This window comes from Capra hircus, chromosome 10 (assembly GCF_001704415.2).
Source record: "Capra hircus breed San Clemente chromosome 10, ASM170441v1, whole genome shotgun sequence".
NCBI classification, from domain to species: Eukaryota; Metazoa; Chordata; class Mammalia; order Artiodactyla; family Bovidae; genus Capra; species Capra hircus.
Window position 1 is genome coordinate 65,085,510 of NC_030817.1, and position 14,982 is coordinate 65,100,491.

General features: G+C 38.8%; 1 protein-coding gene across 5 annotated transcripts in view; it reads right to left on the reverse strand.

Moving 5' to 3' along the window:
* The window catches only part of STARD9 (StAR related lipid transfer domain containing 9), a 123,731-nt gene that overhangs the window by 60,898 nt on the left and 47,851 nt on the right, over window positions 1–14,982 (reverse strand). For 4 of the 5 annotated variants that reach the window (XM_018054388.1, XM_018054386.1, XM_018054385.1 and 1 more), the window contains exons 4-7: window positions 7,145–7,261; window positions 5,832–5,864; window positions 5,681–5,742; window positions 3,993–4,105 (exon numbers count right to left, since the gene is read on the reverse strand). In XM_018054388.1, the coding sequence (XP_017909877.1) occupies window positions 3,993–4,105; window positions 5,681–5,742; window positions 5,832–5,864; window positions 7,145–7,261 (325 nt within the window). The remainder of the gene's footprint in view (window positions 1–3,992; window positions 4,106–5,680; window positions 5,743–5,831; window positions 5,865–7,144; window positions 7,262–14,982) is intronic. The other variant, XM_018054387.1, reaches the window with a different exon arrangement.

A 14,982-nucleotide genomic window follows, 5' to 3' on the forward strand; every position in this document is an offset into this window, starting at 1 on the left:
GGAAAGAGTGGGATAAAAGCAATGTTAGAATAATGCTAGAAGTAATGCCTATCTGTATAGCAGAAATTAACACAACATTGCAAATCAACTATACTTCCAAAAAAAAAGAACCAGGGATCCTAGGAGAAATGGCTGGTTCAAAGACTGAGGCAGGGAAAGTAGATGAGCCTGGAATACCTCCTGTCAGAAAGCAAGGAAGTGCTCAAAGAATGATGGTGATATGACAAACAGTCAAATGAACACACTTGAAGGGGATTCCATTGGCTAAATCTGGGATAATTGGAGCATCAAAATAAAAAATAATAGTAACAGAAGGTGGCTCATTTAATACAATAGGAAACATGAGTCTATGCCAACATAAATAAGTTAATAAATGAACTGAAAGTTAGATGAGGATAAGACACACACAACTTTACAGTTCTACAACCAATAAACACTTATTGACTACAAAAGGAAAACAGCAATTTCAGAGTAAAGAGGCCTGGCAGATATGACCTTAGCTGAGGAAATTAAAAATAATGAATAATGGACATATCAAAATTATGCACCACTTAATGGTGTCAAGTTCATGAAGTCAAGTGAGACCAAGGAACCTTTCCAGCTGGAGAACACTAGAGAGAGACACTAACCAAAGGCAACTCTGGATTCAAAGGGACAATCACCGGGACAATTTGTGAAATGTAAATGGGCGTTAAGGATCAGATGGTAGTAATGCATCAAAGTTAATTTCCTGATGTGGATTTCTTGTTGTAACTACACAGGAGTACTTCTTGTTTGAAATAAAAATACCCTAAAATAATCAGGGTATATGGGTCATTAGGTTGGCAATTTACTCTCATATGGTTCAAGTAAAAAAGTTCTTTATGCTAGCAACTTTTTCAAAAGTTTGCTTCAAAATTAAAAAATAAAAACTTTTAGAAAATAAGATAAAGAGAGAATTCCCTTAACCTGCTAAGGTAATGCTTCTCAAAGTGGCTGCAGAGACTGGAGTCAGCTCTCAAACTGTTATTGACATGTGATGAGATAGGTACAGAAATTGAAAGCGTTTGAAACCTTTACAATATGACAGACTGTATATCTTTTAAATCAAATAAAGAAGAATTGGGCTTATAATTAACATGTCTTTTACTTCTCTAGTAATTCTTCTTCATTTTATCAAAGTATTGGTTTGCCATGGATAGGAATTTAAAAAAAAAACAAACACAAAAACTGGTCCTTCCCCCTAGACAGTCTGAGAAGTGTATGATAAGAGTATCTATTAACAACACATGGTATTGAAAATGGCCTTCCCCAGTGGCACAGTGGTAAAGAATCTGCCTGCCAATGCAGGAGATGCAAGAGAACGCAGGTTCAATCCCTGGGTCAGGAAGATCCCCTGGAGAAGGAAATGGCAACCCACTACAATATTCCTGCCTGGGAAATCCCATGGATAGAGGAGCCTGGTGGGCTACAGTCCATGGGGTTGCAAAGAGTTAGAAATGACTGAGGACACATGCATGCTATTGCAAACATCATAGTAAAATGTTGAAGTTTTACCCTGGGGACAAAACTAAATATTGTTACCATTTTAACAGGGTTCTAGTTGGTGTAGAAAGACAAGGAATAAAAAGGTGTAAGAATTAAAAAAACAAAAACAAGAATACTCCTGTTATGTGCAGACTGAATACAAAGAAAATACAAACAATTTTTTTCAGAGTCCCAACTACTCATTTCCAACAACCTCCTGCTTTGTACCCATCTCTGTATATTAAGACAAAGGCCAAAGCAAAAATATGATACTGTCTTTGCCTCACTTATTATCCCTTTAGACCCAGTAACCACTGGGCTCTTATGTATCCTTTGGACAGGGCTCTGTACATTTCAGATTTCAACTTAACCTGTCATCTAATTAATGGACTTTTTAATGAAAAATAAGAGGTTACTCCTTATCTTTCCTTGGATTTAGGCAGCTATCAAGTTCCAGCTTATGGTTCTGAACTAGAACTATAAATTCTTTACATTAAAATTAAAAGTTCTTGTATTTTCATATTTCCCATGGCACCCTGAATAGAATAGGCATCTAGCAGGTACTTAATAAATTCCTATAGATTGGTTTCAAAGCATAAATCACTTTCAGCATTGGAATCATGTTCACAAAATGTGTGAGCCCAAAGATGGAGAAATACAGACAGACAGGCAGACAATGAAAATAAATGAATAAAGAAAGCAAACATTAAAAAAAAAAAAACTTTGCTATAATGCCATCAGAGGGTAGTAATGGAAATAACATTGTTAAGTGTGACTATTCAGGGTCTTGTTTTCCAAGGCTGGTTCTATACTATTTGAGCTCATGGCTCCTTCACTAAGAAATAAGAGAAATGTCCACCTATATTTGTAATGATCGAAAAAGTTCATACTGCCTTTAAGAAACATGTAATCCAAAGGACCTAAGAGACTTTTTGCTTGTTTAGAAATATTTCCTACCAAGCACCAAGCCTCCTCCCTCCCCACAAGGGTTCACTCCATGAACAAAGAGCCAACAGCATTCACTTAATCCAAACAGCCATTAGATTTAAGTCCTGATCCTGTCACCGACCTTGGGTGTATGATCCAAGTTGTACCACCTTGCATGAATTCTCACGGTTTCAGGTACTACGCCAATCAGGAACCTATGTTCATAGGTTTCCTATGATCCATGTACAGGATTCTGTCCCATTCTTCTCTTCCAGTCCTAGACAAGGTTTCCAGTTCCAACCCTGCCCCACGTAGCTATGGAACTTTAGGAACGTCCCTTAACTTCTTCCAGACTTCATATCATCTTCTGTGCAGTGAAGACATTAGAACTACATCTGAGGTCTCCTCTAGTTACTCTCTACTCCCATATTTACGCACAAAAACACATTAAGATAAAAATAAACAAAAAGATGAGAAACTGTGGCACTACTACAACCACTCCTGGTCTGCCTTCCAAGTATTGCTTTACAGAGAAATGTGTATACACAGAGGTTTACAGAGGAAACTCCAACTGGTTCCCGGCAAAGTAAGTGGTATTTTTTAACCACTGTTTCCAGCTACCAATTAGGATGAAACATTTGGGGAAAGACTCAGGCAGCAGAATTTGTGACTGGCACACCTACTGAGTCATCCATTGGCCATGCTCTAATCAGAGAAGAGACCAGCTCTTGATCTTTTCTGTCCCTCTGCCTGTGGGGATATTAATAGCATATTGTGGAGAAAAGAGGAACATAAAATTCATGTTATTTATTAAGAGTGGCCCGAGAGAGTGAAAGCTTCCCTGACAAAAGCACCCAACAGCAAGACCTAGGCTAATGGAAGAAGACAGATGGAAGCAAACATTAAATACCAATGTCTGATGAGAAAGCAGTGTAGACCCTGCTCCATGTCTGGTATCTCCCCACGACCTTGACTCTCACCATCTCTGGAACAGGAAGTACCCCAAAAACAGTCTGGCTGACCAAGGAATCCGTCCCAGGCCCACTGGACCCGGCACCACAGACCCAAGGCTATTCCATGCCACTTACCTCTCGCTCACCATGCTCTAGACACACCAGCTCCTTGAAATCACCAAGCCAACCCCTTCATGCAGGGCTCTGGCCCATGCCATTCCCTTCACCTGAAACACTCTTCCCCTTGCCATGCTATTTTTCACATGACTGGCTCCTGTGCCCCTCCGGGTCCAGCTTAAAATGTTACCACCCTCCTCAAGGAAGCTTTTCCTGACCACCCCACGAAGATGCTCTTTTTCATCACTATATCTATTTTTTTATTAGCCTTTATCACAGCTGTGATTAGTGCTTGTTGGCTGACATTATGCCCCACAACAGAGTCAGCTTGCCTGTCTTTTCTATTTATTGGTACCTACTGGGCATCTCATACCAGTAGCTGGCACACAATAAGTATTCACTACAAGTCTGTTGAATGAATCAGTGACCATCAGGAGAGCTTCCCAGGTTTTGGTTTGGTCTCTGACTTCCAGGACCATAGTGGCTCACCTTGTACATACGGCCCCATCTCTGGGTGCTCCCTGACCCGCAGATTATAGGTCTTTTTTTGATCAGACTGCTTTAGCAGATCCCGCACCCGTTCATTATAGATTTCCAGGAAGCTAGAGACACAGAGAAAAAGGCATAAAATTAGATTTTGAAAAGATGTGGGAAAACACTAAGCCAAGAATCAGAAGGTCCTAGTTCTTGTTCAGAGTATCTCTGATCCTCTTGAGACGTTGGTCACTTCAGGCTTCCCCCTTGAGTCTCTTCTACATGGGTACACAGGGTTTTTAGCGCTGGCTGCCATTACCCCGGTCTCAGGTTTACATTATGAGTGCTGATTCAAGTTTAGCTTTCAAGAGGCTATCTGAGGATGGGTTTAGGCTGCCATCAGCCTGTGCCTTTATCAGTTCCCTGGTGCATACAGTCTTACAAGCATGTTTCTTGAAGTGGTTTGCAAATTTGATCTTTGAGCTCTATTATTCATAGAAGCCATCTCAAGGACCACTGCTGAGCAATAAGGGAAGCTAACTGAGAAGGGTTCTGCTTCCCACTTCTGATTTAAGTTGCACAATTCTCCTTTCACCTATCTTATACGCTAGGATTCTGTTTAAGACATGCTATGTCTTATTGGTATCTACTGGCATTTTATACTTTTAAAAATAATAAAACAGCTACAATTCTTAATTAAAATCAGTAAATATTTTGTTAAATAAGAAAGCACACTTCTCACAGAAAGGTTTTCCTCACTGGACCATGGATACTTGCCTGTGGAGCCAGCAATCAGAAAAAAGGCTCCAGCTCAAAGCTGCTCTCTGCATACACTCCTTATAAATTTTCCCTTCTTAATCATTTCAAATTCAAACATAGGAACCCCCAGATAGCTCTTAGAATAGTGGTTCCCAGATTTCATGGACAATAAAACACTTAATATATACTGCAAAATTTTACTTTACACATTTAAAAATGTAAAAATAATGTTCACAACCATTTAATTTTTAAAAAGGACATTTATTCTTTTTATAGCAATGAAAACGTTATGGAATTAAATAGTGATGATGGTTAAACAGTCTTGTAAATACTAAAAAAAAAAAGTCACTGAACTATATACTTTAAAAGTGTGAATTTTATGATATGTGAATTATGTCTCATGTTTTTAAACAAGGACATTAAACACCAAAAAAAAAAAGAATACAGAAAATGAATGGCAATTGGTAACGTCACACTGGAGGTAGCCAGCACTAGTCTGGGTACTAGAGTTTCCAGTATTCTTGCCTGGACAATTTCATGGACAGAGGAGCCTGGCAGGCTATAGTCCATGGGGTCACAGAGTCGGATCTGACTATGCATGCGCCCACACCCACCACACAAGAGCTTGGGAACTACTAACCTGGAGAACAACCCAGGAAGGGGCTGGAAGAGAAATTCCAGAAGCTAGTATGAAACTGAACAGAAAATGAAGGAAGGGAAACCAGCCAGCCAACGGAAGTGGGTCCACAGGAGACACTAACGTGTTAAGCCTGAGGGTAGAAACTAAGTTTCCTACAACACTCCTGCACATTCATGTGACAAGCGCTGTACGGTATTTCTGCTGTGACTTTTCCCCATTCCTCTGGGTAACTCTGGAAGCAGAGAGGACAGCTCTGGAGTGGACATAGAAACAGTTCAGGCTGCAGAGCCCAGCAGGTTCTTACCTTACTTTTATACTACAGGAGGCAGGCAGTGGGGCACAATTTTCCTTCCTGATGAAGAGACCCTGCATAAACCAAAGGGTTGTAGTTTCACTGAAGGGGATGTACAAGGAAGACCTACTTTGAGAGGATCCAGTCAAAAGAGAGTCTATACCTCACATATCCGTGGTGTCAGCCCAACAGAGGCCTGGAGAAGAGAAGAAAGCATTACTGTCCACTCATGCTGATGCTCTCCCCCAACACCCAGGACCCACGCTCAGCAAGGATAGTGTTCTCGCTCTTGCCTCTTCACTTCAGGCAGTATCCCCAAGGGTATGTGGAAGACTCTATTTGCCAGTGATCTCAGAAACAAACAGGTGGAAAGTATCAGATGAAGGGCATATCACCACCATAAGAAGGAAGAGAGGAGAAGCTAACAAACCCAGGTACCTGCTTTTATGCCGAAGAGGTGACATCCTTCTTGTGGTAAAGTGGGCTTATCCCACTTTACCACAGTGTTGCCTCCCAGAACCCTATCTCCTATCCCCCCATACACAGGAGAACCAGAGTACATGCATGTTCAAAACACACATTTAGAGAGAAGTGACTTATTTCTTCATATTGGATTCAGTGCTAACTTGTACTCCGGTTAATGGCTTTATACCCCTGGATTACTGAGTCTTTTCTTCTTTTAATTTAAAATATATGAAATCACACCAAACATGAACCTTTAAGGTCTCAAGACATCACACTGAAGATTAGTTAAGCAATGATCTGGGCCCATGGCATCAGGGACAATCTTTAAGGAGAAATAATATCCTAGAAAAATGTCCTTAAGTGGTGTTATTTATCACCTGCCCCACCAATTCATCTCACCAGGGTTCTTCTAAGCCTAAAACAAAGAAGTATTCTGAAGGAACTCTATCCTCCTAATTTTCCATGATAAAAGAAGGCTCTCATAAATCCTACACACTTTTGAAAGTTCCCATCCCAGTGGTTGTTTCTCCCACTTCTTTCTAACACTCAGATTTAACACACACACAGCCCCATATTCACATGGCCTTAGCCAGCACTTAAGGCAGTCTGGGACTTGTCTACACCAGAGGCGTTAAAAACCTACAAGTGATGAACTTGAAATGATCTGAGAAATATGAGAAATTCAGAAGGACTGACAAGGTCTGTTTCATCAAAGAGAGTTGTAAAATTCTAAGGTTCTTCAGGGTGTAATAAAGAGGAGCTAATTATTCGAAGTTTACCTGTCAATTAAGTTGCTAAGAAATGTATTCTTAACAGAAAACAGAACCTTTAAATCTGACTGAAGCCAACTGACTATGAAACTCACATCCTCTCTCAGTGGCAAGGACAATGCAACATTCAGGTTTGACGCATGTAAGAATTAAAGATTTTAAAATTTAAAAAAAAAATAAAATAAAAAATAAAACATTAAAAAAAAAAAAAAAGAAGAAGACATCACATCTCAACACTCACAGGGGTGCCCAGCATGGTGTACGTCTTCCCAGAGCCTGTCTGCCCATAGGCAAAAAGGCATATGTTGTAGCCTTTGGCAGCTCCAGACAGTACTTCAGTCCCCAAGTCCTGGAACACCTGTAACAATAAAAACAGAGTGCATGTCACTCTGGTCCTACCTTCCAAAGCAGCCTTTTATATTATGAAATGTTTCAACATCCATGACTATAAATTCCCCACTGTTTTATGAGAATCAATTCAGTTTCAAAAAAAAAAGACTGTTAAGGAAAATTCATTTGTTCAGTAAGTCAATTATTTTTAAAAGTGCTTATTGTATGCTGGGCACAAGGCTAGATATTTAAGATGCAAAACTGATATGGTCCCTAATCTTTAGGGGAAAAGAGTCCAGGAGAAGGGCAAAGACATGCAAGCAAATTAGTGAAGGAAAACCATGTACATGAATTCTTTTTCCTTCCCATTACAAAAAAAAAAAAAAAAAACCTTTAATATGGTTAATCAGGTAAAAGTACAATGAAATTTTGCCCAGGAACATATCACACAAATTCAGGGTCTCAAGACACTACAATGAGGGTCAGTTAAGCCCAGAAATTAGGGAGGGTTTTCCCTGTGGGACCCTTTTCTACATGCTACCTCTTCAGACTGATTCTAACAGCTGACTGCTTCTGCTCTCACTCATTTCTGTAGTTTTAGTGAATCAGAAACAACTAGAGGCTCTCCCAGGAAAACCCCTATACTTTAGGTAGTGCCTGAAAGTCCTATTGGACTGTCAGGCAGACCCCAGGCTCAGGACAAAACAGCCTTGCTTATGGGGAAGGCATAACTTTCCGTTGAACCAGTCCTCAGCAGAATGCCACATGACATCTGCATACACAGCTGGTATGATGGGCATTTACCCTTTGCACTGCTGCTGCTCAGCATCCGAATACTCTTCTGATCTGGGAGGAAACTGTTTCAGTTTTCATGGGAAGCAGGACCCAACCCTCCCAACAGAAGTCAAATAGGCCAGATAATTCTCTCCATCTCCTGGAGGATAGAATGTGAACATGTGAAATGAGGCTCGCAAAACTTAAAATTTCAAAGAATGACCCAAAAGCAAAGAAAGAGTTAATCAAGTCTCCTTGTTGGCATCGTGAGTCCAACAGTACTGCATCTGAAGTACCAAGCACAGTACTCAAACTAGACTGTTCTGTGATATGGCTTTACCTGGCCTCCCTGCAACTTAAGGCCCCATGGTTTGCAGCCCATTTTTCTACTTTCCCTTAAATTCTATGAATCTCCTGATACAGTTCCAAACTGGAACATGGTTCTTATGGTTAATAATAGCTGTGTGATCTTGAACAATTTAAACTTTAAACTTTTTTTTTTCCTGGTAAATTGGATATTTTGTGTCTATATCACAGGTTTGTTGTGAAGATCAAGTGAGATAATACATGTAACTAGGGACCATGAGCACGAAGATAGGAGTTGCTGACCTAAGATTACACTACACTATTCTGTTTCAGCAGCTGCAGTCATGCTTCTTGATCAGTGAACTATTTGCATTTTGTTTTTTAGTGCTTCTAATATTCAGGCATAGGGCCATAATGACCCAAGTAGAGGTGAAAGATCTAGACGTTATACCATTCCCACCACCTTTCCCAGTCTCCCTCCCAGCTCTGTATTCTCCATGCATTCAGTTCTATATTCGCAAAGCTGAAAATTGGGCAGAATTCTCTGTGCCTCCTGACATCTGTCTGGGTTAAATTCTCAGGGACTGAAGACAGAGGAATCATTTCTCTTGATCAGAACATTTGAGTTGGCAGCCATCCATTTACTAGTTGGAAACATTCACAAAACTCAACCTTTCTTTCCAGTGCTCCAGCAGAAAGTGGGAACAGAGGTGCAGACAGAGCAAGGCCACATCTAGTGTTATTTATTTCTCACCGCTCACACGGCAGGGCAGAATGAGCTCAGTGGATTATGAAAGAAGACAGGAGAATGCTACTTTGCCCATGTCTTCATCCAAATTCAAATAATCACCCGGAGGTTTTATGAAAAACAGTTTTGAAGATGCCATTTCCTCTCAACAGTAAAAGGTGTGAACAAGCAAAACTGGTAGGCTCCAAACATGGAATTGGGGGAAACTGTTAAGAGTCCATTCTTTATGAACCGTGAGGCTTAGCTCATCATAAATTCTTAAACAGAGCACAACAGAACCAGATGACATCGTGGTTCACTCTCACCATGGTTATTATAATGAAGCATATGGGAACAGCTCAATATGAATATCAAAAACAGTTCGAAGGCTAAAATAATCACCAAAGGGCAATCTTATTTAGAGGATTAAAACCTAATGATCTAGAAGATCCAGTTCAGGAGGAGAGACGGGCAATGTAACTTTTTTTTCTGGAATATAAGTACAAGAACACATTTGATAGACAAATTAATTTCATGTGACACAGAACTTCCAGTCTTTTTAAGCATTCACTAGATTGGGGACAGCCCACTGGATGCTGCTGAATTGGGACTCACAATACCTGAAGCTCAAGCTGAAACGTATTTCACAGGGGCAACTGAATCCAGGAACCAGAATTTTTGGTGTTCAGTATCATGTCATTACCATTGCAAATGAAAACAAGGAGATACCACCATACACCTATACGAATGGCCAAAATCTAACACACTGACAACACCAAATGCTTACAAGGAGATGAAGCAATAGGAACTCTCATTCATTGATGATGGGAATGCAGAATGGTACAGCCACTTTGGAAGACATTACACCAGTTTTTTTTCTTAAACAAGACTAAACATATTACTCTTACCATACAGTGAGGCAATCGCACTCCCTGGTATTTACCCAAAGAGGATGAAAACTTATATACACACAAAAACATGCACACAGATATTTATAGAAGCTTTCTTCAAAACTGTCAAAATGTGGAAGTAACCAAGATGTCCTTCAATAGGTGAATGTCTAAACTGTGGTAAGTCCAGAACATGGGATATTATTCAGTACTAAAAAGAAATGGACTATTAAGGCATGAAAAAACATGAAGGCACCTTAAATGCACCTTACTAAGTGAAAGAAGCCAATCTGAAAAGGCTACACACTGTATGAGTCCAGCTACATGACATGCTGGAAAAGGTAAAACTATAGAGACAGTTAAAGAAAAAATCAGTAGTTGCCAGGAGTTCAGGGAAGGACAGATGATAGGTGGGATGCAGAGGATTTTTAAGGCAGTGAAACTCCTCTACATATGATACTATAATTGTGTATGAAAAGTGAAAGTGTTAGTCGATTAGTCGTGTCTGAGTCTTTGTGACCCCATGGACTGTAGCCCGCCAGACTCCTCTGTCCATGGAATTCTCCAGGCAGGAATACTGGAGTGGGTTGCCATGCCACCTCCAGGGGATCTTCCTGATGCAGGGATTGAACCTGCGTCTCTCGTGTTTCCTGCATTGGCAGGCAGGAGCTTTGCCACTAGCGCCACCTGGTGGGAGGAAGGAGGTATATGGAATTTCTGTGCTCAATTTTTCTGTAAACCTAAAATTGCTTTAACAAATAAACTCTATTTTCAAAAAAGATCCACAAGATAAATCTCAAGGAATGGAATTCCCTGATAACAGCAACATTTATCAGACATACCCTTCCTAAAACCGGTTAGAATCAACTAAGTCTCTGGATTTATGTCTCTGATTTCATGATGACTAAGGTCCAAAACTAAAGGTTGCTCTGTATTTTCCTAAAGAAAATTTTCACTGTTAGATTTTTGTTGTTGTTGTTTGCTTCTTTTTGGTAGTTTTAGAAAAGGCAGAGGAACCAGAGATCAAACTGCCAACATCCGCTGGATCATCGAAAAAGCAAGAGAGTTCCAGAAAAACATCTATTTCTGCTTTATTGACTATGCCAAAGCCTTTGACTGTGTGGATCACAATAAACTGTGGAAAATTCTGAAAGAGATGGGAATACCAGACCACCTGACTGGTCTCTTAAGAAACCTATATGCAGGTCAGGAAGCAACAGTTAGAACTGGACATGGAACAACAGACTGGTTCCAAATAGGAAAAGGAGTACATCAAGGCTGTATATTGTCACCCTGCTTATTTAACTTCTATGCAGAGTACATCATGAGAAACGCTGGACTGGAAGAAGTACAAGCTGGAATTCAAGATTGCCAGGAGAAATATCAATAACCTCAGATATGTAGATGATACCACCCTTATGGCAGAAAGTGAAGAGGAACTAAAAAGCCTCTTGATGAAAGTGAAAGAGGAGAGTGAAAAAGTAGGCTTAAAGCTCATCATTCAGAAAACTAAGATCATGGCATCACTTCATGGCAAACAGATGAGGAAACAGTGGAAACAGTGTCAGACTTTATTTTTGGGGGCTCCAAGATCACTGCAGATGGTGACTGCAGCCATGAAATTAAAAGATGCTTAATCCTTGGAAGAAAAGTTATGATCAACCTAGATAGCATATTCAAAAGCAGAGACATTACTTTGCCAACAAAGGTCCATCTAGTCAAGACTATGGTTTTTCCAGTAGTCATGTATGGATATAAGAGTTGGACTGTGAAGAAAGCTGAGCACCGAAGAACTGATGCTTTTGAACTGTGGTGTTGGAGAAGACTCTTGAGAGTCCCTTGGACTGCAAGGAGATCCAACCAGTCCATTCTAAAGGAGATCAGTTCTGGGTGTTCTTTGGAAGGAATGATGCTAAAGCTGAAACTCCAGTACTTTGGCCACCTCATGTGAAGAGTTGACTCATTGGAAAAGACTCTGATGCTGGGAGGGATTGGGGGCAGGAGGAGAAGGGGACGACAGAAGATGAGATGGCTGGATGGCATCACTGACTCATTGGACGTGAGTCTGAGTGAACTCCGGGAGTTGGTGATGGACGGGGAGACCTGGCGTGCTGCAATTCATGGGGTCGCAAAGAGTTGGACACGACTGAGCGACTGAACTGAACTGAGTTCTGTAGTTCTTTATTATACACTATGTTCTCTGAGCCCCAAGGTGACTCCTAACAAAAATAAACTGTGACTTCAATTTAGGATGAAAAAGGGTTCAAAATGATGAAATAATATTGATTTCAAATACAGGTAACAGAAATTGTTGATGAGTGAGAAGTAAGAGGGTCATTTCAAAGAGGAGAAAAAAAAATTAGTTAAAAGAATCTAAAAACTAGCTCTGTTAGCAGGCATCTTTAAACTGGAAAATAATTCTAGACAACTCTGGAAACTATTCAAACACATGTTTTCACTAATGCTGTTACTTAGGAAAACCTCAAATAACCCAGAGTTGTACTTTTACTTCTCATCACACAGAGACGGTGAGGTACAGCTGATACTGTTTGCAGATCTACTGATACATCCTCTCTCCAAACTTGTGGGTTAGAAAAGTAAGGTTTGGGGCCTATTACTTGAAGAGAGAGCATTCACGTAAAATATATAACTTAAAAGGACTTAGAAGGATTTGCTTTCCTCCAAACAGCTACACATAAGGTTTAATGGTTAAGAACACAGGCTTTGCAACTTAATAGATGCATAAGGTTAGCAGATGCAAGCTTTTATATATAGAATGGATAAACAATAAGGTCCTACTATATAGCACAGAGAACTATATTCAGTATTCTATAATAAACCACAATGGAAAGAATATTATATATACAACTGAATCACTTTGCTATACAGCAGTAATTAACACAACATTAAAAATCAACCATAATTCAGTTTTATGAAAAAGTGTTTTATTCAAAACTAGAGCTTTAGATTCATACAGCTAGTAACACAAAGCAATTATTGTGTTAGGCTCTCTTCTTCTTAGCACCTTAAATTTTTAATCCATTTAATCTTCACAATACATCTATGACAACAGTTACCTTTATCAAAATTCTCTATCACATGGAAAAATTGAAGTTCCATGGGTAGTTAAGTGCCTCTAAATAAAGCTGTTGCCTTTAACCACTGTGATATTTGCCACTAGCAAAATAACTGTCACCACAATTATCAGGAAACGCAAATTTTATCTGTTGAACACTAAGCTATTACCCTTTAATTTAGAACTGTTCTTCAAGGTTTCTTTATTTCCTGTTGTTTTGCTTCACACTGGGAGAAACTTTACCAACTCTCCTTTTCAGTATTTCTATTAAATAGAAGTCTCAGTAAAATTTTGTTTTAACCTTTGGCCAAAAACAATAAAATCTGAATACTTCTGCCATTTGTTAATCACTTTTGCAGTCTTTTTGTCCCATTAACCTTTTAATTTGCACATGAAGAGAATTATTTCATTCCCAAATTTCACCCACATTGCCATTATTAAATGACCAGAATTGGAAGCCTTAAAGAGAGACATTTTTTTTCTTTGCTGTCTTTCAAATTACAAAGTACACTGACTTTTTGTACCAAATGAAAAAAAAAATAATGCATGAAGAAAAAACTAAACTTCCACCCTTACCTCACCTCTAACCCTACTCATTTTAAGTACCCAACAAGTCCCCTTCAAGTACTGAGGAAAGAAAGGATATAACCAACAGGTATGTCCTTCCATATCTTTATCAACATATCTTAGGATATACACTTCTTCATTTTTTGTTTTCATTGAAATATACACAAATAATGTATGTCAACCTGCAGCTTCCTTTTTATCACATAACATAGCATGAACATATAGGTTATTTCCCATAGATATAACTTTTTTTCATGCACATGCACAGCCACAGTTACACAAACACAATGTAAAATAACTGGGCTATATTTTATTTCCTTTTATTTTCCACCTGTCTTTCCCCTTCCTCTCTTCCTCTCTCATACATAAACCTCCCACCTATGGGTAACATGTTAGCAACTGGCATAATTGTTCATACTTTCCATGGTCATAATCATAAATGCACACGCACTTACACATTTATGTGTTTTTTTTTTACTTCTTTTTAAAAAATGGGAAGTCATTATACACTGTTTTTCTCAGTCAACACAATTTGCAATATATTCCATGATGTAAATGTGCCAAAATTGAGTCAATCACTCTCCTATAAATGGGCAATCACTTGTTTTTATTATTTTATCCCTACTCATAATGGTTCAATAAATATCTTTGAAGATATATGTTTATATACTGATGTTTTTATTTTTATAGACTGTTTCAGGAATGGGGCTGCTGGGTCAAAGGATTAAAATATTTCTTATTTTCATAAATATTAAGACTATTTTCCCAAAAGACTATAATAACTTACATTTCTATTGACAAAATTAATAACAGAATCCTTTTCTTCATATTCCCACCAGGAATCTTTTTAACTGCTCTTCATTTGAACAATACAAATTCATATCTTAATGTTTCTATAATAACAGTGAGTTTGAAGTCATCATTCTTTGGCAGGAGCATTTAAATTTGCTCTCCCCAAGAAGGGTCTATTCATGTCCTTTGCCCATTCTTCTACTGGATTGTTTTTCTTTTCAATATGAAAGACTTCTTAGTATATTATAAACAGCAGTCCTTAATCTTCCATATGCATTGCAAATATTTTTCTCCCTAATCTATTCACCTTTTTCAAAGTTAAAAGGCTATTTTTTGAGTAGTTTTAGGTTAAGAGAAAAGTTGAGTGGAAATTACAAAGTTCTCATGCACCCCTTCAGCCCTCTTTCCTCTCACTCCTCAGTCTCCCATATTATTAACATCTTGCATTACTATGATCCATTTGTTGTAACTGATGAGCCAATACTGATATAGTATTATTAAATAAAGTCCAAAGTTCACATTAGGGTTCACTTTTTGTTTTGTACAGTTCTATGAATTTTTACAAATATATAACAATATATAACCACCACTACAGTATCATAAAGAATAATTTCACT